This window comes from Oncorhynchus nerka, linkage group LG26, assembly GCF_034236695.1.
Source record: "Oncorhynchus nerka isolate Pitt River linkage group LG26, Oner_Uvic_2.0, whole genome shotgun sequence".
Taxonomy (NCBI): domain Eukaryota; kingdom Metazoa; phylum Chordata; class Actinopteri; order Salmoniformes; family Salmonidae; genus Oncorhynchus; species Oncorhynchus nerka.
In genome coordinates, this window is record NC_088421.1 from 16,240,242 (window position 1) to 16,265,026 (window position 24,785).

Sequence of the window (24,785 nt, forward strand, 5' to 3'; positions counted from 1 at the left end):
AGAAACATTACATTCCCAAACTGTTCTTGCGCTTGCACTCCCACAACATTTCTGTGTGATTCTTCACGAAACACAGACAAAAAAAGACCATGATTTGGGGGATTTTCATGAAATGTAAGCCATAGAATAGTGCTTTGGAGGAAAGATTGTTGACATACACTACCGTTCAAAAGTTTGGAGACATTTCTAAGTGACCTTGTTTTTGAAAGAAAAGCCATTTTTTCCCCCATTTAAAATAACATCAAATTGATCAGAAATACAGTGTAGACATTGTTAATGTTGTAAGTGACTATTGTAGCTGGAAACGGCTGATTTTTAATGGGATATCTACATAGGCGTACAGAGGCCCATTATCAGCAACCATCACTCCTGTGTTCCAATGGCACGTTGTGTTAGCTAATCCAAGTTTATCATTTTAAAGGGCTAATTGATAATTAGAAAACCCTTTTGCAATGATGTTAGTACAGCTGAAAGCTGTTGTGCTGATTTAAAGAAGCAATTAAATTGGGTTCAATTACAGGCTCAAAATGGCCAGAAACTAACTAGCAATAAAACTGTCCTTCTTTAGACTAGTTGAGTATCTGGATCATCATCATTTGTGGGTTCGATTACAGGCTCAAAATGGCCAGAAACAAAGAACTTTCTCCTGAAACGCGTCAGTCTATTCTTGTTCTGAGAAATGAAGGCTAGTCCATGCGAGAAATTGCCAAGAAACTGAAGATCTCGTACAACACCCTGTACAACTCCCTTCACAGAACAGCGCTAACTGGCTCTAGCCAGAATAGAAAGAGGAGTGGGAGGCCCCGGTGCACAACTGAGCAAGAGGACAAGTACATTAGTGTGTCTAGTTTTTGAGAAACAGATGCCTCACAAGTCTGGCAGCTTCATTAAATAGTACCTGCAAAACACAAGTCTCAACGTCAACAGTGAAGAGGATGCTGGTCTTCTAGGCAGAGTTGTAAAGAAAAAGCCATATCTCAGACTGGCCAATAAAAAGAAAAGATTAAGATGGGCAAAATAACACAGGCACTGGACAGAGGAAGATTGGGGGGGGGGAAAGTGACAGACAAATCTAAGTTTGAGGTGTTCGGATCACAAAGAAGAACGTTCGTGAGATGCAGAAAAAATGAAAAGATGCTGGGGCAGTGCTTGACGCCACCTGTCAAGCGTGCTGGAGGCAATGTGAAGGTCTGAGGGTGCTTTGGTGGTGGTAAAGTGGGAGATTTGTGCAGGGTAAAAGGGATCTTGAAGAAGTAAGGCTATCACTCCATTTTGCAACGCCATGCCGTACCCTGTGGACAGTGCTTAATTGGAGCCAATTACCTCCTACAGCAGGACAATGACCCAAAGCACAGCTCTGAACTATTTAGGGAAGAAGCAGTCAGCTGGTATTCTGTCTATGTGCTGGCCACTCCACTAGTCATCGGATCTCAACCCTATTGAGCTGTTGTGGGAGCAGGTACGTAAGAAGTGCCCATCGAGCCAATCCAATTTGTGGGAGGGGCTTCAGGAAGCATGGGGTGAAATCTCTTCAGATTACCTCAACAAATTGACAACTAGAATGCCAAAGGTCTGCAAGGCTGTAATTGCTGCAATTGGAGGATTCTTTGAAGAAAGCAAAGTTTGAAGGACACAATTATTATTTAAATTAAAAATCATTATTTATATCCTTGTCAACGTCTTTCCTATTCATTTTGCAACTCATTTCATGTATGTTTTCATAAACAAGTACATTTCTAAGTGACCCAAACTTTTGAACGGTAGTGTATATTTGACATAATTGAGACATTGATCAAAGTTGACATGTTTATGACATTAAGGCCTTACCCAGACTCCATAGTGTTTCATCTGTAGTTGCTACAAAGCAAACATTGGTGTCATATGAATCCTACAGACGAAGAACCATATACAGTGGGGAGAACAAGTATTTGATACACTGCCGATTTTGCAGGTTTTCCTACTTACAAAGCATGTAGAGGTCTGTCATTCTTTATCATAGGTACACTTCAAATGTGAGAGACGGAATCTAAAACAAAAATCCAGAAAATCACGTATGATTTTTAAGTAATTCATTAGCATTTTATTGCATGACATAAGTATATGATCACCTACCAACCAGTAAGAATTCCGGCTCTCACAGACCCTCCTGTTCTCCACTCATTACCTGTATTAACTGCACCTGTTTGAACTCGTTACCTGTATAAAAGACCTGTCCACACACTCAATCAAACGGACTCAAAACCTCTCCACAATGGCCAAGACCAGGGAGCTGTGTAAGGACATCAGGGTTAAAATTGTAGACCTGCACAAGGCTGGGATGGGCTACAGGACAATAGGCAAGCAGCTTGGTGAGAAGGCAACAACTGTTGGCGCAATTATTAGAAAATGGAAGAAGTTATAGATAACGGTCAATCACCCTCGGTCTGTGGCTCCATGCAAGATCTCACCTCGTGGGGCATCAATGATCATGAAGGTGGTGAGGGATCAGCCCAGAACTACATGGTAGGACCTAGTCAATGACCTAAAGAGAGCTGGGACAACAGTCTCAAAGATAACCATTAGTAACACACTACGACGTCATGGATTAAAATCCTGCAGTGCTTGCAAGGTCCCCCTGCTCAAGCCAGCGCATGTCCAGGCCCGTCTGAAGTTTGCCAATGACCATCTGGATGATCCAGAGGAGGAATGGGAGAAGGTCATGTGTTCTGATGAGACAAAAATAGAGCTTGTTGGTCTAAACTCCACTCGCCCGTGTTTGGAGGAAGAAGGATGAGTAGAACCCCAAGAACACCATCCCAACTGTGAAGCATGGAGGTGGAAACATCATTCTTTGGTGATGCTTTTCTGCAAAGGGGACTGGATGACTGCACGGTATTGAGGGGAGGATGGATGGGGCCATGAATCCCGAGATCTTGGCCAACAACCTCCTTCCTTCAGTAAGAGCATTGAAGATGGGTCGTGGCTGGGTCTTCCAGCATGACAATGACCCGAAACACACAGCCAGGGCAACTAAGGAGTGGCTCCGTGAGAAGCATCTCAAGGTCCTGGAGTGGCCTAGCCAGTCTCCAGACCTGAACCCAATAGAAAATCTTTGGAGGGAGTTGAAAGTCCGTATTGCCCAGCGACAGCCCCGAAACCTGAAGGATCTGGAGAAGGTCTGTATGGAGGAGTGGGCCAAAATCCCTGCTGCAGTGTGTGCAAACCTGGTCAAGAACTACAGGAAACGTATGATCTCTGTAATGGCAAACAACGGTTTCTGTACCAAATATTAAGTTCTGCTTTTCTGATGTATCAAATACTTATGTCATGCAATAAAATGCTAATTAATTACTTAAAAATCATGTGATTTTCTGTATTTTTGTTTTAGATTCTGTCTCTCACAGTTGAAGTGTACCTATGATAAAAAAAATGACAGACCTCTACATGCTTTGTAAGTAGGAAAATCGGCAGTGTATCAAATACTTGTTCTCCCCACTGTATGTGACATTTAAAACATTTTAAAAAAGAGACATGAAAAATCATTATTGGACACCCCTTTTCTATAGTGAATAGATTTCACAAGCTTTCCACGTGCTAATTAACAATCAATTTAAATTTTAAAGATAGGCTCTCGTGGAATAACCGTTTATGTGCACCACAGAATGGACGGACAAGCGCACAACTTTTCTGTTGCTGATGAAAATCGCCGAAATGTGGGAAAGAGACGTAAAACAATACTAAAAATGTAAAGACAGGCAAAGTAAGATCTTACGGGATGCGGGAAAACCCTATAGAAATCGTAAGGGTCAAGAAAAGCTGCCCAAAAGAGGTATGTGGAAGAACCGTATATCAAACAATCAAGCTAGCTATTTATAGAGTACAGTAACTAACATGAATGTTCTGGGTTGTCTAATTTGTAACTATAGAGAAAACATATTAGCTGAAGTTCGTTGGCTACTAACTTATACATTATCGTTACAAATGTTATTGCTAGATTATAGAAGAAACATAGCTAGCTACTTTTTCTCCATCCACCGGATGATTCGACATGGCTACAGTAGCTAGCTAGTTATATGTAACATTACACTGTATTCTGCAGGGATTGCACACCGAGGGTCCATTGAGGTGGCAAGCTGCATATTGAAGTGGGTGAAGACGGCACTCACCAAACCAGAGGTGCGCAAGTTGATCACCTTCAGTGACAGATGCTGTGGGCAGAATAACAACTGGCGGCTGCTCAATCTGATGTCGATGCTCGTCTCTATGGGTTACTTTACCAAGTTGAGCAGAAGTTCATGGTCGGAGTCCTGGGTGGCGCAGTGGTCTAGGGCACTGCATCGCAGCTCTAGCTGTGCCACCAGAGACTCTGGGTTCGCGCCCAGGCTCTGTCGCAGCCGGCCATGACCGGCAGGTCCGTGGGGCGACGCACAATTGGCCTAGCGTCGTCCAGGGTAAGGGAGGGTTTGGCCGGTAGGGATATCCTTGTCTCATTGCGCACCAGCGACTCCTGTGGTGGGCCGGGCGCAGTGCACGCTAACCAAGGTCTCCAGGTGCACGGTGTTTCCTCCGACACATTGGTGCGGCTGGCTTCCGGGTTGGATGCGCGCCGTGTTAAGAAGCGTGCGGCTTGGTTGGGTTGTGTTTCGGAGGACGCATGGCTTTCGACTTTCGTCTCTCCCGAACCCGTACGGGAGTTGTAGCGATGAACACCACGAAATTGGGGAGGAAATGGGATTTTTTTTAAAAGAAGTCATTATTTTTTTCCCTCGTGATCGATCTTTTGCCACCATCGAGAAGAGGCGCAAGGTGTCGGTCCTTCATACACCTGATTATGTTTCAAAGATGATACTTGAAGCACAACCAGCAAAACCATTCAAGGTAATGAGGATGCAATGTGAAGACTTCAGGCACCTCCCAGATTCTGTCCTCAAGCGACCAGCTGGACTACAGATGACCTCAGTGAGGTGGTTAAAAGTTACAGGTATTGCACAGAGAATAGTTTACTAACATCCCATCAACATGTTGTTCTAACAATAAAATATCTTAATGCTTGACTGTGAAAGTTGTTTATTGATGTCAGGAACTTAAAATGTTTCTGTTCTAATTTCAGTTGAGGATCCTTGGAATCTGTACACCAGACAGAGCCACAGTCTATTCGAAGGATGGAAATCGTGGCTGATCTCCAAATCAAAACAAGGAGCTACACCTCAACCTCTCTATTTTGCAAGCCACTACCCTAGAGCATATGAGAGTCCTCTGCCCATCAAAAAAACCAAGTACCAAGATCTGATGACCTGCTCAACTACTTGCCAGCTGCTGCACGCTCTTTTTATGAATCACTGCAGAGTGAATCATTTGTTGTTAAACCAAGCGACACAATTAACTGTTTTTTCTGTGAGTTTATGATCCCCTGAACCTGTATAGTATGTTGAATCTGAATACATTTCAGTAGACATGTCACCCCTATTGTAGGAAATTAAATGTATAGTAAGTAGGTGTTTTCTATGTGAATCAATTTGTGCATGATTTGAACCAGCACAATATATTGAATTAATTTAATTTTAAGATGTTGTTCCTAGTGTAGAAAATGTTATGTACAATGTGTTCTGTTGAGAATTATTTTGTGTGAACCTTTTTTAATTTGAACCTTTTTTAATCTGAATGAATTAAAAACAAATAAGTCGTCACATACAGTATGTGAGTGTTCATTTGATCTTGATTCCCTTTTTTTTTATTCATTACAATATACGGTACGTCTCTGTCACCACATTTAGCATTAACTCTAAGCAGTTAATACTTATTTACTGCCGTCACCTCAGTACAGAAAGACATTTCTTGCATTTAGCATGGATTTAACGCAATTCAAAACTTAATTGCTGATCATAGTGTTAAACGCAAAGAGAATGGTTTTCTGAACGTTTTGCAATATTGACCTTTGGGACCTGCATAATGGACATGCATATTGGCACATCACATTGATCCATATTTGACAAGCATTTCGCTACACTCGCATTAACATCTGCTAACCATGTGTATGTGACAAATAAAATTGGATTTGATTGATTTGATATGTACAAGTTGTGCTTGTTTTGATTGAATTCATTTAATTATATTCCATTTTTGTAGTTATTCTATGGTAACATTGAGGGCTTTATTTTAAATGAGACTAAGATTTCATGACTCAACTTTTAAGAAAAGTCATCAGTGCTGAAGTTGATAGACCACCTTTAAATGAACCTCCATACAAATGAATTAACTACATATTGCATTTAAGTTATTTACATGAAGGGCATCTGTACTTGAAAGTACTTAAAACATATCAGGTGTTAAAGGACATCTTACAAGAGTCATGCAAAATGTCACATACTGTTATTCCACAAACTGAAATCATCACTGGAGATATACTGTTCTTCCACAAACTGAGATCATCACTGGAGATATACTGTTCTTCCACAAACTGAAATCATCACTGGAGATATACTGTTCTTTCACAAACTGAAATCATCACTGGAGATATACTGTTCTTCCACAATCTGAAATCATCACTGGAGATATACTGTTCTTCCACAAACTGAGATCATCACTGGAGATATACTATTCTTCCACAAACTGAAATCATCACTGGAGATATACTGTTCTTCCACATTCTAAATATTTTCTTCCACAAACTGAAATCATCACTGGAGATATACTAAAAAATTTAAGTATTTTTGAAATAACAAAAAAATATAAATTACTGGAAGATATGGGTATGGTGAATTATTTGTCAACCATAAAACACCTAATGTGGTATACACAATTAATAATATAAAAATAACTGATTATCTTAAAATTGAAAAATTGTCACATATATGGTTCTTCGTCTGTAGGATTCATATGAGGCGTTACCGCTTGCTCTGTAATATGAGTAGAATTTTGATTTCAACATTTGATTGCTATATATTGTTGAACATAATATATTCTACTGGCTTTCAAAGTTCCAGAGTGGGATCTCTCCTACTTTTAGAGTTATGATCCAATATGTAAGCATTACCAACAGAGTGAATATGAAAATTGATTCTGCTGGTGATTTACTGGATGTGCAAATAGTAAGAGGAGGGCTGGATTGGTTACCTTGTTTACTGTGGCAATGTCTCTGTATTAAATGGGCCATCATTTAGAACTAGCAGAGAGTATATTATGTCTGGGTTTTGTGAGGAGTTATCTTCTGTTACACTCTGATACTGTGTCCATGTCCCTTATCTTATCATCTGGTTGATAATGTTGTCACAACTTTGCTTTGATGTTCTCACATTGTTTCTCATCAACATGTTGTAGTGTCCATTGAGGAAACCATATTATGACACTGCCTGATGCCATCATCTACACCTCTGCCATTAGCTTTAGCCTGCTGCTAACAGATGCCTTCGATTTAAACTGAATGTCTGGTTACTTCCCTCTCAGTGTATTTTTAGGAACAGGTCAGGTCGTTGGGAAAACCTCTGAGCCCTATTATAACCTTGTCATTTTCATTGAAGTGGGATAAACAGTGTTCTGCTAGCAAAGCCTAGCTTGTAGCAGACGCCACTAGATGAACTTTAGCATGCTTTGTTTGGAGAGTGAGAGAGAGCCCAGTGGCGCACTTGATGAGAGACAGACGGACAGAGAGGAGGAACAAAACAGAACCGATTAGAAAACAGGAGTGGAGGAGTGGTGGCTCACAGCCCGGGGTTTTGTCTTGTCTCCTCTCCTCTATTTTCTCCTCCTCTCGCTGGCTAACCCACTCCCTCATGCTCTCGCTCACACACAGCCCAGAAACACGCACGCACACACACACACACAGCCCTCCCCTTGACCAGCCAGAAAGCTGAATTATTCAACAACGCAAGACTGCGCCCAAGCATTGCTTCTTTCTCCAGGCCAGAGACACACACACACACACACACACCTTAACTAGCATCCCTTAGCACGTCACACGTTACAACTGGAAGTGCATGTTTATAATGTCTGCTAGGCTGTACAAGGCTTTAACATCTGGAACCATGTGGCACATTTAGCTCCTCACATGCTCCAAACAAGCAGGCCAATATTCCCCACAGCAAAGAGAAAACAGCAGAGGATTGGAATTGTATGTTTAGGTATGGTACCTCAGGTCTTGTTTCCCCCATGTATAATTCTATGTGGAGAAAAATAATTTGTAGTAACAAAATAAGCCTGGCAAGTAAGGTTATAGTACGGTACCTCTAATACAATGATTAAAGATGGTGTAGCTAACCCTGGGCTTGGAAAAATTCCAGGCCCTATTGGTGAAGTCTGGTCTGTTGTCTCTGTGTCCCACTCAGAGGGACTGCAAACAAGACCGCTAAATAGCTAATCAAATGACTACCTGCATTGGCCCTTTTTGGCACAAACTCTCTTGCACTGACTCTATGTACACGCACTCACACATACAGTACTTACACTAACACCCCAACACACACATACACACCACAACACACTACATACTGTTTGCCCACACAACACGCGCACACATGCATGCTGACGCCGCACACGCTTTCACACTCACCACATACGCTGCTGCTACTGTTTTATCTATCCTGTTGCCTCGTCACTTTACCACCACCTATATGTACAGTACATAGCTACCTCAATTACCTCGTACCCCTGCATATCAACTCAGTACTGGTTCTCCCTGTATATAGCCATGTTACTTTTACTCCTTTTTATTATTCGTTAGTCAATGTGTATTTATTCCACCTATATTTTTGAATCTTCAACTCTGCATTGTTGGAAAAGGACCCGTAAGTAAGTATTTCACTGTTAGTCTACACCTGTTGTTTACGAAGCATGTGAAAAAGTATTAGATTGATTTGGAACTGGAGGAACACAGCTGGTCACCTTCAGCTCAGAGTAGACCAAGGTCAGAGCAGACATTTGTCTTCGTCAGGGGTCTCTGGCCCTGTTCAAATAGGTATAGGTTCACTCCTAATGTGCATATTGGATACATTAAGTGTAAACCTCTACTTCTGAGTACAACTCATCAGTCCACATAATTAGAATAGATTGTATTGCATACTTTTGCTATGACTAGTACATGCATTTATTACAAGTTCTAAGTCATTTTAATTGACAGGTCTGACTACTTTCAGACACGATGTACACAGATGTAGGGTATGGTTACTGCCAGTATTGGACATTTCTTAGAGGAATTCATGCAAATGTTGGGTTCACCTATTTCAAATAGAGACTTCCTGCAGTTTACTAGTATCACATTTACAGTTATTGATTCCCATCCGTCTTGTGAATACGTCATACATAAGGCTTCCACAGAGCCCAGAGCCCCTTTATTGCCTAATTAAGAGTGTGAGTGAACACCCCGTCACTGTAAAGTGTCTGCTTCGTGGATGTCAGAGCCGCTCTCTTATTGATCCACGTGGTGTGTCTCACCAGACAAAGTGGAGAGAACTAGAGAATGTCCCTGAATATTAAGCTAGCCTAAATGATGTGAAGAGGCACCGGGCATGTTGAATTATTCAAAGTGCCAGAAAGTAACCATTGATACCCCACTATACATGTGTAAATAAACTACTAGGTGCCAGCTGAAAAGTAGTGTTACCAAACAATTCTTTCTGCCACAGCCCAGTCTTAAGCTTGCAACCCAGTGTAATTGGTTGGGATCCACCATGTGGGAAAGGCTGCCATAGGGTAGTGCTCCAGGGCACGTCGGTTGATTATAGGCAACAGCCTTTAGGGAAGGCTACATGACAACAAGGATGGAACATGTGTTCCCATGACACAAGCAGCTGTCGTAACCGCCCCCTCTACGCCGTGTGTGTGTGTGTGTGTGTGTGTGACTATGGAGTGTTGCGTCATGTACATGGCTTAATGCCAGAGCACCGTATGGTGCTCCACTTTCTGCCAATAGCTCTCTGTGGTCCTACTGTTGGCTATGGTGTTAGCATGCTATCATTAGCATGCCGTGGTGTTATACTATGATGTTAGCATGAGGGGGGGGGGGGTTGTTCCCATGAAATGGGACTTTGGGCAGTGCCACACAGAGCAGATTTAGGCCATGCTTTGGGCTTAGTACCCAAGCTGCTGGGTTTTGCGTGGGGGGGAGGTAATGTACTAGAACAATTGCTTTTCAACATGCTGGACCTGATATAATCAAGCCTACAGGAGAAATTTGTATGGAACTTTTCCAGTCAACCCATATTGTAGAGGTAATTAGCCTAGATAATTTATTTAACTTGTCCATAGACGACGGGGAAATATTTGTTAAACTGTGAGGTTTAGGTTTTAAAAAATTATAGGATCAACATTTCTTTATTTTCTTCATCTTTACTTTTTCCCTTGTTCTCTTTCCCTGTCCTCTGCCTCACAATACTGCTCTCCCCCTGCTATGGTAATAGAGCAAAGAGAGGGAGGAAGAGAGAGGGAGAGAATGGTGTGGGATGATGCTGTAACCCCTGTCCTGCGCTCCATTTCAGACTCAAGGACACTAGGCAGATCGGCACTCAGATTTAGTGGAGTGATTTTTTTCATTAGGTGAGCAGTCGCTTTACACACCGTACATAAATTGAGATCTCTGCCGCTCTGTATCACTAACTTACTCCCCCATCCTGTGGAGTCATTGTTTTCAGGGTATTGTGTGTGTGCGCACATGTTTTCCTACATTTTCAGGACCGCAATGTCCTAACACTTCACCTTAATGTCTTGAAAAGTCAGGTCCTGAATTTGTTCAAATGCTATGCTAAGCTTACAGGTTAGGTTTTGGGCTTGGGTTTAGGGTTAGGGGTTTTGAGATTCATGTTAGGGTTAGGTTTGTGAAAATAATATGACGCCAAAATGTCCTTACATTTCACCGAAGTGTGTGTGTGGAAAACAGTGCATTATGGGCCTTGGTAGTCCTCCTCATGCTATTACACGGAGGTCAGCTAGGCCTAATTCTAATACATACATTCATCTGACAAAACCAATACTAAAAGAGGAAATGTGTGGCAATGCTTAGGCTACACAGCACAATCAGGCAACCAAATAATCAAATGCATGAACAAACACTCACAAACTAGCCTCCTTTCCCCTGCTTTCAACTGCTCACTCTTTGCTGTCCTTTGCCTAGTTTTTTTGACTGTTTCCGAACTGTGACCAATGTTCAGTACAGTACGTATTTTGTCAGGGTGACTGAATGTCCTTTCCACTGTCACCTTTATAAAATTCACTGAAAGTAAATGTTTCCCCATAATCACTTATTTAGTTAGGATCAGATAAAACAACCTCAAATCTTACCCCTAACCATTAGGGACATTATAATATAGCTGATCCTGGACCATTTGTTAGGGGGAAAGCTCTCCTGCCACACCACTCTAGAGTCCCTTTGATCTCGCTGAGGGGACAGAAAACACCTCAGTCACAGCTAGTGTTTTAACACTCTGTCATACCGCAAATCCCATTTCCCCTGACATCATTTGCCGTTTGTGTGGTGGGGTTTTGATCAAAGCAACGTATGAATTCCTTCACAAAGTCGGTTGCGGTTCCGCTCCGGTGACACTTTTTACCTCCTTCCCTCGTGGCAGTTCTCACTGGTGATTAGTCTGCTCCCTCCTCGCTCTCCCAGGCTTAGAGCTGCCTGCCTGGGACTCTGAAGTCATTTAGTGACGGGGTGCATTTCCTATCATGTCTCGGCATTCATCCATTCGGGTGGTTAAGGCTCTTCTTCCACATTGTGAGAGATGCTCCAGAAGGCATTTCCATGTGGAGCCAAAGGGTGTGACATTTTACCTCCGCAGTAAAGTTAGAGAGTGATTATATTAATTGCGGACATGGGCATATGGTGAAAATTGTGGTCTCCATCCCCCCCCCCATCTCTTTCTATGTCTCTCTCACTTCAGTCACTCACTCTCACACAGAGACACACACACACACACACCACATGACCCTCCCTCCCTCTTGTGTAACTGGCCATCCGTCCGCTCGGTCCATCTGTTGTTTGGAGGCCGAGCCGTTCAGTAGACGAGTTCAACACAACAGGCCAGCTTCCTGTCTGACACCATCTGATGCACGTGTGTGTGTGCATGTGGTCCCTTTTACTTTACCTTCCCATGCAGATGTACTGAAGAGATCTACAGTAGTAGCAGCCTTAAATACCAGAACATGATGGCCACAACTCCCTCTCATCTCCTCCGCTCTTCCACTCCTCCCTTCCTTTCCATCTACTGTTTCATAACCGGAGGAGTGCAACCGGAGCTCAAACAATAAGACAGTTCTTGCTCTCTCCTTCTTTTTCTTTCTTTCTCTCTCTCGGTCTCGGTCAGGGTCGTAACCCTCCCCTGTTCACTGTGCATTCGAGACACATGGCTCACTTTGCTCATAATCTACAGTATGATCTCAAAGAAAACAACTTGTGGAGCTCATCGTTGTATCTCTGTGATGGTGTGGTCTATTGTATCAATTCATCTGGTGGTTATGTAGTGCTGTCAACATGGACATTCAGCATGGTGTAGTGTACATACAGTCATCGCCCATATCTGTGGATGTCTCCATACCTTTAACTCCATCACCCTAGAGAGACAGTCATTGCTGTTACATACCGGTAAGATACACTTGGCTCCCATAAGGTTAAAGCTATGCTCTTTATTACACTTTTGCAGCACTGCAAATTCCCCTGGCTGGCAGATTACCTTTCATGACATTGAAGGGCGCAGCGGCATTATCCCTATCTTATTCCCCCTCCTCTGCCTCAGGCCTCGGGCACAGGGACTGATATACTGTCTCTGAGGGACCAGAGGGCTAGGTAGGGACACGTAACGGGAGGCCTGTTGTGCTTAAATATACTGCTGTAATATCTCGTTACAGCAGCACAGTAATAACATTATCAGTTTAATTGGCTGTGAATTGAAATGCCCAGAAAGGCATTTCACCCCCTTAACACCACCCCTACCTCCTCCCCTTTCTCTCAGCCCCCCTCACCATACCCACTCCTCCTAGTGATGTAGAAGTGGTTAGATTAGAGTTAGCCAATAGGCACAGATCCAGACGTAGATTGAGAAGGTGAAAGGCATTGAGGCTGCTGGGAAGGGAGTGGCAGGTTGTTGATGCTGTATGCAGGATGACTCATACAAAGTCTGAAAAAACATCTAGCACAGTCGAACACAGACACACGGGTGAACACACACTTAGTCACATCATACACAATTAAAACATCAACAGACGCAAATTGCTAAAACATCATCCAAGCGGGGCGTATGTGTCTGTACTGTGTATTCCAATCAAACTGCTGTTCCTCTGTGTGTAGAATTGTCTGTGACAGCCTGTTTTCACCTTGCTTACCCACCTTCCCCTCTCCCTGTCTTCTAATACATGTTAATTGGTGTGGCCTTGTGCTGTGTTACATGGGTTGCCAGTGACACACTGATGCTGGTGTCATCAGCCAGTGTCCCTGTCTGAGGTGCCTGTCACCTGACATGGTGGCACTCAGGTGCTTCTTGACTGAAGAGTACTGTGAGTACGTTAGGGAAAGGGGAATACCTAGTCAGTTGCTCATCTGAATGCATTCAACCGAAATGTGTGCTCCGCATTTAACCCAACCCCTCTTAATCAGAGTGGTGCGGGGGGAGCTGCCTTAATCCACGTCCACATCATCGGTGCCCGGGGAGTATTTGTTGTTGGGGGGTTAACTGCCTTGCACAAGGGCAGAACAGCAGATTTTTCCACCTTGCCGGCTCGGGGATTCGAACCAGTGACCTTTCCACTAGGCTACCTGCTCTTGCCAGGGGAAACGTTTAGTGTGCTGTAGAAAGAAGGAGAGGGAGGATAGAGTAATGCCACATTCAGTCTTTGCCTTTATTCTTGATCAATTGGATACATTTTTATTGATCATCAGTTTCTCCTATATTTGGATATCTGGCACAGTCAGAGCTATTGAATGTTCCAGCTGACATTTTCATTCCACATTTTCTGACATTCCAGCATCCCTAGTGGCTGTGCTATCCTACCCTATCCTAATTAGCCTGCTGTTTCACTACCAGACAACAGGCAGGTGCTTGTCTGGGAGAGAAACAAAATGGACCCATCCTTTAACACTAGGATGACAGTTGCAGAGGTTTACCAGCTTGTACGGTGAAACTGCAGCCTCAACCGTGTCTAAAACTGGAGGTGTTGACACAGTCGGAGATGATACTGAGTGTGCTGTTAATGAAATGTGTCAGCGAGCGATGTGTGTGTGTCTGCACTATATTGTGAGTGGTGATAATGTAATATGTCAGTGTGTTGGTTTTAGGTCTCTTGTGAACAGTAGTTGATTTCAAATGACAAATTCTGTCGGTGTGTGGAAATGTAGTATAAATGACTATATGACACCTCTCTGTCTCTCCTTCCTAGGTGGCAGCTCCACTGAGGGTGACGGGCTATTTGAGGGCGACTACGGGGGGCCTCCTCTCCCGGTGACCGAGGGCATGCAGCACATCCGTATCATGGAGGGCGTGTCACGCTCGCTGCCCTCCTCCCCCCTACTCTCCCACCAGGCCCTCAACATGAGACTACAGCCCACCAAGAGGCTCCCAGGTAGTTACTCAACCACTGGTCCTAGTTCAGTTTTGGTCTGTAGACTCACTAGGGGAGGTTTGGCATAAATAAACTTCCTGCTGTCCTTAGTTCAGTACTACTGCGTGGACAAAGCGAGAAGTATCAAGGAGCCTTGTTTTGTGCCTGCTGCATGTAGATTTGGTATTGAAGGTGAAAAGATGGTTGCTTAACGCTGACGACATCTCCCACTTGATTCTAACTCCATTTGAACTGTTTTCAGGGTCTCAGGAGTCAGACATGTCACAATGAACTGAATTCCATTTCTGGCCAGTTCACCCTATTCAAGTAGCACACTGTGGCTCCCGGCCCCTTTAAAGATGAACCAATTAGATTCACAGAGGGCTGCTCTGCTTATATCACAACACTTTCATATTATCTGAGAATTGTCCCCACAATACAGTACGACACCTGTCCTCATAAGGCTGGTTTTACCTCCCTGCTGACTCCTCATTATGGTCCTGAGATAAGGCCCAATGGGTGAACGAGGACCTGTCACCCCCTCGCTGAGCACCCCACTGCTTTACCATTCCACTGGGGTAAACTCATACCCCCCACCCACCAGGATGGTTAATGCCAGGGTGTTTGCGATAGGGGAGCGGCTGTGTGTAATTCCGAGGTAGACGAGAGATAGGAGTGTATGAGAAAATGAAGTGTGTGTGTGCGAGAGAGAGAGAGAGATTGGAATGGCATGTTTTTGATGGCATGTCATGTGAATGTGTGACGTGAGAGTATTTGTCTATGCAGGGTGCATCGTAATATGACTGAAAGGTGGGAAAGTGTGTGACAAAGAGACTGGCATATTGGGTCCTTGAAAAGCACTATAAAAGTACCTATTATAATAATAATAATAATTATTATTATTATTATAGCGATGTGTTGGTTTTTCATGTGCATGTATTTCAAGTGAGGGATTTCCATGAGAAGCTCTTGTTAGTTCTTGTTTTCCTCAGTATTATTCATCTCCCTGCAATGCCATAGTTAAGAGGCTTTCAAGAAGCCTAAAAGTTATCCATGTCAAATCCTCCATCCTTCTCACAAATAAGCATTCAACGTAATGGGGGTGGAGTAGGCACATCTCCCTTTTAGCCCCCATAACCCTAAATCACTTACCCCACCCCCGGTTAGTTCAGGGTGCATTGTGGGAAACGCATAATGTTACATCTCGGCGGGAAGCTGTGGCTGTTAAAGAGGCTGGTAAGCCGACTGTGACATCGCTCCTCGACACTGTCTGGCCCAGATAACATAACAAGGCGTCTCTCTGAAATCTGCCCCATAGATGGCAACAGGCCACCATTTCACAAGCTGGCCATCAAAAAAGGCGAGGACCACAACAGGCTTGTGAAGATGAAAGGCTCTAATTGGATAGTTATTTTCAATACAGCTTCTCCACCAAGATATGATGGAGCTCACAGTGTAGTTCTCTGTTCAGGCCACCAGGGTGTATTAGTCTGGGTTTTCCCTTTTTTCTTTATCACTCTCCCTCTTCCATCCATCCTCAGAGAGGGCGAGACAGCCAGTGGATCATTATGTGGTGGGAATGTTGCAAGCACTCTTAATTGTCCACCTTATGAAGTGATTGGTCAGGGTGTTTCACCATGCTCATAGAGGTCACAAACAAATGTGCGAGAGTGTTACAGAAGGGTGTGACGTGTATTTGGAGGAAGTGGAGCAGGACACAGATTTGAATATTAATATACGGGATATATGTCTTTAATTTCAACATTCTCTCTCTCTAGCTCTCTATCTTTCTCTCCCCCTGTTCCGCTTCCTCTGAATCCACCAGGTATTGGCAGGCACCCAACATCTCAATTTTTTCCTGACCCCTTATCAAGACTCATTGTTCCACTCCAAACTGTTGTTTCTGTTGGGCTTTCCCCCATAAACACTCTCCCTCTTTACAATGACTTGTTTTCAATTATGTTTTGTAAACATCATGGAGGCTCCCGAGTGGCGCAGCAGTCTAAGGCACTGCATCTCAGTGCTAGAGGTGTAACTACAGACCCTGGTTCGATTCCAGACTGTATCACAACCGGCCGTGATTGGGAGTCCCATTGGGCGGTGCACAATTGACCCAGCGTCATCCGGGTTAAGGGTTTGGGTTAAGGGTTTGGCCGGGGTAGGCCGTTATTGTAAATAAGAATTTGTTCTTAACTGATTTGTCTAGTTAAATAAAATAAAAAATTGTGTGATATTGTGTGTTGCTTGTAGCCTTTTCCCACTCGTCTGCTAGTGTGAGTGTGTGTGTGAAATGGTTGCTGCCTGAATCATAACTGATATGTACTGTTTTAGGATTGTTATGGCTTGGAAGGCATTCTCTGCCGACTAATGTATATTTGATTATTTAATAAACATACAGTATGTGACCTGATAGCTCAGTCACAGATATCATTCATTTCATCTGGTATTTATTTGTTCAAGTCGTTTTGTTGTACATATACTATCCTGTATCTATAGGGATTGTTGACGTTTGGAATGTTTTGAAATGGTCTTGTTAGGCTAAACTGAGGACAATGATCCTATGTGCCCTAGCCTTTGTTAGGGGTTTCATTTTGCCTTGTTTTCAAGGTCTGTTTATCTGTCTACGGCTTTCTGTGTTTGACAAACATAGTCATATTCTCAAAGCGTATTATCTCAAACTACCTCCCATGCGTCCATATCTAATCTAGCTTTATTCTCTCATGCGTGTCCAATATGCTCTGGTGGACTTAAGATAATATCATCTCTTAATGTCTTTGTCCTGGGTCAGGCCTGTTAGGGAGGGAATTAAACAGTGATTACTGATTTAGGTTTTAAGTGGAGCAGCTCTCACTGGACACCAGCAGGCAGCTGAGATGGATGGATCCTGATAGCCAATTGGATTTCCTATCCGTCTCACACTGAAATGTTTGAGGCATTATTCCTGCATTTTTCACCCTGGAAACAAAAGGGTTGGCTATATGGCGTGCTCAGACACGCTAATGATGGCAATCAATGGGAAAGATGCCTCCTGCCAGGGACTGAATATTGGCTTTTGACTTCTTAGCCCCTGAAGTTGACCCCATTGATTGAATTAAAGGCTTTGTCTGTGGTTCTGTTTTGACACAGAGATGCACACAGATAGAGGAGAAAGAACCGAGATAGAACAGCATTGTTTTGACTATAAAAAAAAAAATATTCTTACCTCCCTTCCATGAATTATCTTATAACCACTCACCTGACATGACTGGAATCAGTGAAAACCAATCTGAAGCTCATTTTTACTTCATGTATGATTATTTCAAGCTAGAGAAGAAGGATGGATGCACAGAGGATGTATCTAAAAGAGCTCAAGAGAGAGAAATGAGAGCACAAAGACATGTAGCGAGTGTGATGTTCAGAGATAGTGGGTGGAGAGAGATGAGGAGACAGGGAGAACTACTCTCCCGGACACCATTAGTGGAGCGGCCGGGTTAGCTAATCCAACAGTGTCTGAACGGAATAAGGGCTGGAGATTTCAATTATGAGCCTGGCAGCCAGTCAATAGGCATGCGGTGCAGACCGCTTGAGTGCTCTTGCTGTTGGTGGCAGTCAGTCACTATGGTGTCGCCGTGTAGCCTAGCCACTCTACTCCCCTGGAAGCTGCCAGACCACACCCAACACAGGCCTGGGTGCCCAGAGCGCGGCAGTGTTTCCCCTTAGTCTAATTTAGGTGGGGCGAGCCTCCGCATGTAGCTATGCTGTTGTCCCCATTTTCCTGTTGCCATCTACCTAAGGAAAAATGGTATTGGGATTTTGCCTTGAATGTTCTCGACTCAGTGGTGGTCTATTAGGAATAATCCCTAGAGATAACCTATTGCTATGAGACTGATTATGTGCTTGAGTGAATGACGAGAGAGACTGAGAAAAGAGGGGTGTCATGTTCCCCTGGTAACCACATTAGCCTTTCTAGTTAACTATCTTTGCCCGGCTCTCTCTTCCCACCTTCCTTCCTGTGCCTGTCATTGGCTATAGCTTTCAGCATTGTTTACTCTCTAATTGTTGTCCTTTACTCTTCTGCCTCCCACATTGTTACTGTGACAACAGAAGTTCAACGCACACTTATTTTTCTGGATTTAGACATCAGTTCCGTCAAAGTATTCATACCCCTTTTTCCACATGTTGTTGTGTTCCAGCTTGAATAAAACATGTATTACGGTGAGACTGTCACTGGCCTACACACAATACCCAATAATGTCAAAGTGGAATGATGTTTTTAGAAATGTATCAACAATGTCAAACTGAAATGTCTTGAATCTAAGTATTTAACCCCTTTGTTATGGCAAGTCTAAATAAGTTCAGGAGTCCTGTTTGCAATAAGGCACTAAAGTAAAACTGCAAAAGAAATTGGAAAATAAATTAATGTTCTGAATACAAAACGTTATGTTTGGTGCAAACACATTTTTATTTTACCGTTATTTAACTAGGCAAGTCAGTTAAGAACAAATTCTTGTTTTCAATGACGGCAGTGGGTTAAGGAACAGTGGGTTCACTGCCTGTTCAGGGGCAGAACGACAGATTTGTACCTTGTCAGCTCGGGGATATGAACTTGCAACCTTTAGGTTACTAGTCCAACGCTCTAACCACTAGGCTACCCTGCCGCCCCACATCACTAAGTACCACTCATATTTTCAAGCATGGTGGAGGCTGCATCATGTTATGGGCATGCTTGTCATCGGCAAGGACTTGGGAGTTTTTTATGATAAAAATAAACAGAATAGAACTAAGCATAGGCATAATCCTAGAGGAAAACCTGGCTCAGTCTGCTTTCCAACAGACTGGGAGACAAATTCACCTTTTCAACAGGACTATAACCTAAACCACCATGGCCAAATAAACACTGGAGTTGCTTACCAAGATGACATTGAATGTTCCTGAGTGGCCTAGTTAGTTTTGACTTGAAATCGGCTTGAAAATGGCTGTCTAGCAATGATCAACAACCAATTTGACTGAGCTTGAAGAATTTTTAAAAGAATAATGTGCAACTATTATACAATCCAGGTGTGCAAAGCTCTTTATACAATCCAGGTGTGCAAAGCTCTTAGAGACTTACTCAGAGTCACTGCTGTAATCACCGCCAAGGTGTTTTGACTGGGATGTATATACTTATGTTACGGATACAGTTATCCTGTATGTGTGTGTATCCTGTGTGTGTGTTTCTTTTCTCTCCTTCTCCCCTCACAGGTGAAAACTATCACTCCCCAATCAGTCAACAATCAATCATCAATCAGAAGACACACCTCCTCCTATTTCCTACCCTATCACAGTTCCTTCCCCATGGTTTAAAAACCCCATCATTTGTTTGTTCTAGAGCAATCTCTCGCTCAATCTCTAGAGCAATCTCTCGCTCAATCTCTCTGTAAATGCCATGTCTGTAGGTCTCTGTGTTTCACTCTCGCTTTGTGTCTTAACCTCTCTTTTGTTTAAAGCACCTCCATAGCACTTTGTCATCACCTGTGAGTATTGTTTTTGGTTGTGGTGTTTGTTTGTTGCTGGTGGGAAAAGGGGGAAACCAAGACAAGTCGCCCATGGGCATACACTACCCGTAGGTGAACTTTGTTAAATACACTAGTTAGAACTGGGCGGACCACCCACTGTATTTTTGGTTAGTTAGTTAGCTGTTAACCTGTTGCTTCTACCCTCTACTTTTTTGAACATTCTGTTAAAAATCGCGCAACATTTCAGCGCCCTGCTACTCATGCCAGGAATATAGTACGTTCATATGATTAGAATGTGTGGTTAAAAAACACTCGGACGTTTCTAAAACTGGTTAAATCACGACTGTGGCTATAACATAACGTGCGTTACATCGGAAAGCGCAGGAAAACCTGATCACAGAAAATGGAAATAAATATCCTTGCGCCACTTCCAGCAATTGTTCACAGTGAGCCAAATTACATAAGACCGAGGTTTCAACTCCCACAGCATCCCCATGTTGTCTAGAGTCTTGTGAATTGATTCTTGGTTGAACCGAATCAGGGGAACCACTTACCTCCAGTCTCCGCCCAGATCATTTGGAAGAGCTCTCTCCTGAAATTTTTTCCAAGACGACAGCTAATGATTTTTACATCGCCTCCTGATGAATTTTATCGCTTATTAACGTTTACTAATACCTAAAGTTGCATTACAAACGTATTTCGAAGTGTTTTGTGAAAGTTTATCGTCGACTTTTTGAATTTTAAAAAATGACGTTACGTTTTGAAAACGCTGTTTTTTTCGTTTATCACACAGTCTACATATAACGATATCTTGGCTTTATATGGACCGATTTAATCGAAATAAAGACCCAATAGTGTTTATGGGACATCTAGGAGTGCCAACAAAGAAGATGGTGAAAGGTAATGACTGTTTTCTATTTTATTGTGCGGTTTGTGTAACGCCGAAATGCTAATTATTTTGTTTACGTCCCCTGCGTGGCTTTTGTGTTGTAGTGTATTGGTGCATGCTATCAGATAATAGCTTCTCATGCTTTCGCCGAAAAGCATTTTAAAAATCTGACTTGTTGCCTGGATTCACAACGAGTGTAGCTTTAATTGGATACCCTGCATGTGTATTTTAATGAACGTTTGAGTTTTAACTAATACTATTAGCATTTAGCGTAGCGCATTTGCATTTCCAGAGCTCTAGTTGGGACGCAAGCGTCTCAAGTAGAAGCAAGAGGTTAAAGTAGGCTAGTCTAGCTTAGGGGTGTGTTTTTGTATATTTATTGTTTCTTTCCTTGGGTCCAGCTCAGCCCCTTTTCCTGCTCCCCCCATTACCGTGTGTTTATAAATAAACCTAGAGTTTGACGGTAGATTTCTGTTGTCGTGGTTATTTCGTGCACACTTTTACTTTGTCACAATAATAATTTGCATGAGTTATGTTACGGGTCTCATTACCATCCCCCTAGACTGTCGGGCCAAAAGGGATTCGTAACATAAGTGGAGCCTCGTCCGGGATCTGTCATAACTGACACCCATGCCGCTCATGTAGATTGTTGTAGTGGTATAGTTCAGTGTTGAGCGTCATAGCTGAAGTAGCATTAGTGTTTGCTATTTTCTTTGGCACTTGTGAAGTAGTGTAAAATGACTACTTTTGATTTGAAATCCTTTTTGGATAACCCTTCGTGGGAGGGTTTTCGACAAATGTCGTAGAGTTGATTTAATGACCTTGGCTGACCATTATTCAGTATCGATTCCGCAGAGTTTAGTTAAGGCGGAGGTTAAACGGCTAGTATTAAATGTATTGTTGGAAGAGCAGGTGCTTGTGTTACCGCTGCCTGAGCCTACTACCCCTGTAGCGGATGTTGCTGCTCCTGTAAGCCCATTGGTGTCTGATAATGAGGGCGAGGCTAAAACACCAGCCACATTGTCCCGTTTTGATCCACTCTCCCCACTGTCAAATGGTGATGCCAGGAGGGATGTCCGTTTAGCACAGTTCCAACTGGAGGTGGAAGAGAGAGCCCAAATTAGGCAAGAGACTCTCCAGTTGGAGATGTTTAAAATAGAGGCAGAAAAAGAACGAGAACAACGGCATTTGGAGATGTGTAAAATTGAGGCAGACAGAGAACAAAGGCAGTTGGAGTTCAAAATGCGCCAGATGGAACTGGAGGCAGAGACAGCGAGGCTAGCCTCCGGTCCTACTATGCCTGTTTGTGAGCCGTCCTCACCTGCTGTGTCCTCAAACACATTTGACATTAGTAGGCAGATTGCCTTAGTACCTTTGTTCAGAGAGTCAGAGGTTGACTCCTATTTTTGTGTATTTGAGCGTATAGCCGTAGCATTGAAATGGCCTGAAGAGGTATGGTGCCTATTACTTCAGTGTAAATTAACTGGTAAAGCCCAAGAGGTTTTGTCAGCGTTACCTCTGGAGGACAGTTTGAATTATGAAGTGGTCAAAGCTACTGTTCTTCGTGCCTATGAGCTTGTGCCTGAGGCATACCGACAGAGAATTTAGGTCTCATAGAAAGTCTTCTAGTAAGACTTATGTGGAATTTGCTAGAGACAAGGGAAATCTGTTTGATAAATGGCATGCTGCTAGTAAGGTAACTGATTTCAACTCTCTCCGGGAGTTAATCTTGTTGGAAGAGTTTAAAAATTGCTTACCCGAACGCATTGTAGTTTACCTAAACGAACAGAAAGTATCCTCCCTGGCAGAAGCGTCTGTGTTGGCAAGAGTGTGTTTTCGGCTCAAACTGAGAGTAGAGCCACTGAGTTTCCTACCTTTAGCCCTAGTCGGCCAGCAGTAGTATATCAAGCACGCCAGAAGAATGAGCGTCCCTGTTTCTATTGTCATAAAGTAGGACATATGATTAATGATTGCTTCCTGCTTAAACGCAAACAAGGGATGCCTCTTCGTGCCAAGCCACCAACAGGTGTTGCTCTAATTCGTACGGTTGTGAGGTCTGCAACAAAACAGGTGCCTCAGGGTAACTGTAGTTTGAAAGACTCAGTCCCCGACCGCAGTTATGAACCATTCATTTTCGAGGGGTTTGTGTCCCTAACGAATGACGAAGCGTCTCAGCGACCGGTTAAAATCCTTAGAGATACTGGTGCGGCGCAGTCGTTTATATTGTCTGATGTGTTGCCCTTATCTGACGATACATATTGTGGTTCCAGTGTGTTAGTGCAGGGTATTGAAATGGGTTTTGTCCCAGTGCCATTGCACTTTGTGAAAGTACACTCTGAGTTAATCAGTGGAATATTCAGAGTGGGGGTACGCCCTATGTTGCCAGTGAAAGGTGTGACCTTTATAATGGGTAACGATATTGCCGGAAGAAAGGTAGTACCCGTATTGGAAGTATTGGATAAAAGTGACCACTCTCTCTCGAATGAGCTGGCACAGAGTTATCCACATGTGTTCCCCGCTTGTGCTGTCACTCGTGCTCAGGCACGACAAGAGGGTGACGAGATAGATTTGTCGAACACTGTTCTGTTCAAAGAGGTTGATCAAGAGGATGGATTGTGTGATACCTCTGAGAAGCTGATCACCTCTGACAAACAGCCCAGGAAAGAATCAAAGAACGTTGAACTTATTGCTGATGCAATACAGTTACCAGTCACTCGTGAGCAGCTGATTTCTAACCAAAAGGTTGACAACAAGCTTGCTAAATGTTTTTCTAGTGTTGTCTCATTGGAAGATGTGAAGAAGAAGAACGTGGCTTACTTCATTGATGGTAATCTCCTCATGCGTAAATGGAAATCCCATGTTGACGCGGATGGAGATTGGAATGCTGTTTACCAAATAGTGATTCCTACAGCCTTTCGACAAAATGTGTTATCCCTTGCTCATGATCACCAGTGGTCTGGTCATTTAGGAATCACAAAAACTTGTGATCGGATCCTTCGACATTTCTTTTGGCCGGGTTTAAAACAAGATGTGGCTCAGTTCTGTCGGACATGCCACACATGTCAGATAACAGGAAAACCAAATCAGGTTATTCCTCCCGCTCCTCTTTGTCCCATACCTGTCATAGGTGAACCATTCGAGCATGTGGTGGTTGATTGTGTCGGACCGTTACCGAAGACAAAATCGGGTAACCAGTTTTTGTTAACGATAATGTGTATGGCTACAAGATACCCCGAGGCCATTCCTCTGAGAAGGATTACAGCCCCGGTAGTGAGTAAAGCCTTAATAAAATTCTTCACGACATTCGGGTTACCTAGGGTGGTACAAAGCGATCAAGGTACCAATTTCCTATCCAAGCTCTTCAGGCAGGTGTTAAAATCCTTGTCAATTACGCACCGTGTGTCAAGCGCCTATCACCCAGAGTCTCAGGGTGCACTTGAAAGATGGCATCAGACACTGAAGTCTATGCTACGTAAATATTGTTTGGAATCTGAGAAAGATTGGGATGAGTTCCTCTAGTTTTGTTTGCTGCTCGTGAAACTGTGCAGGAGTCCCTAGGTTTCAGCCCGGCTGAACTGGTGTTTGGTCACACCGTGAGAGGACCAATGAAAGTCCTTAAAGAACAGTTCTTGTCCCAAGAGTTGTGTACCAGAGATGAGAATGTGTTGGACTACGTTAGTCGCTTTCGTGAGCGCCTACACCAAGCTTGTGCTCTCGCAAAGGAAGCTCTGTCTTCCTCACAGAGGAGCATGAAAAGGCACTATGATAAAGAGGCTGTTTCTCATCCACTACAGCCAGGTGACCAAGTACTGGTGTTATTACCTGTTCCAGGATCTTCACTGTCAGCTCGTTTCTCTGGTCCTTATTTAATTGAAAAGAAAATAAGTGAAACTGACTATGTGCTTCAAACTCCTGATAGACAA

At 43.3% G+C, this 24,785-nt stretch overlaps 1 protein-coding gene across 1 annotated transcript in view; it reads left to right on the plus strand.

Annotated features, from left to right (window-relative positions):
• Positions 1 to 24,785, plus strand: part of LOC115110400 (protein TANC2-like) — a 152,474-nt gene that overhangs the window by 82,328 nt on the left and 45,361 nt on the right. The window contains exon 4 of the mRNA XM_065010153.1: positions 14,338 to 14,520. Coding sequence (XP_064866225.1) covers positions 14,338 to 14,520 — 183 coding nt within the window. The remainder of the gene's footprint in view (positions 1 to 14,337; positions 14,521 to 24,785) is intronic.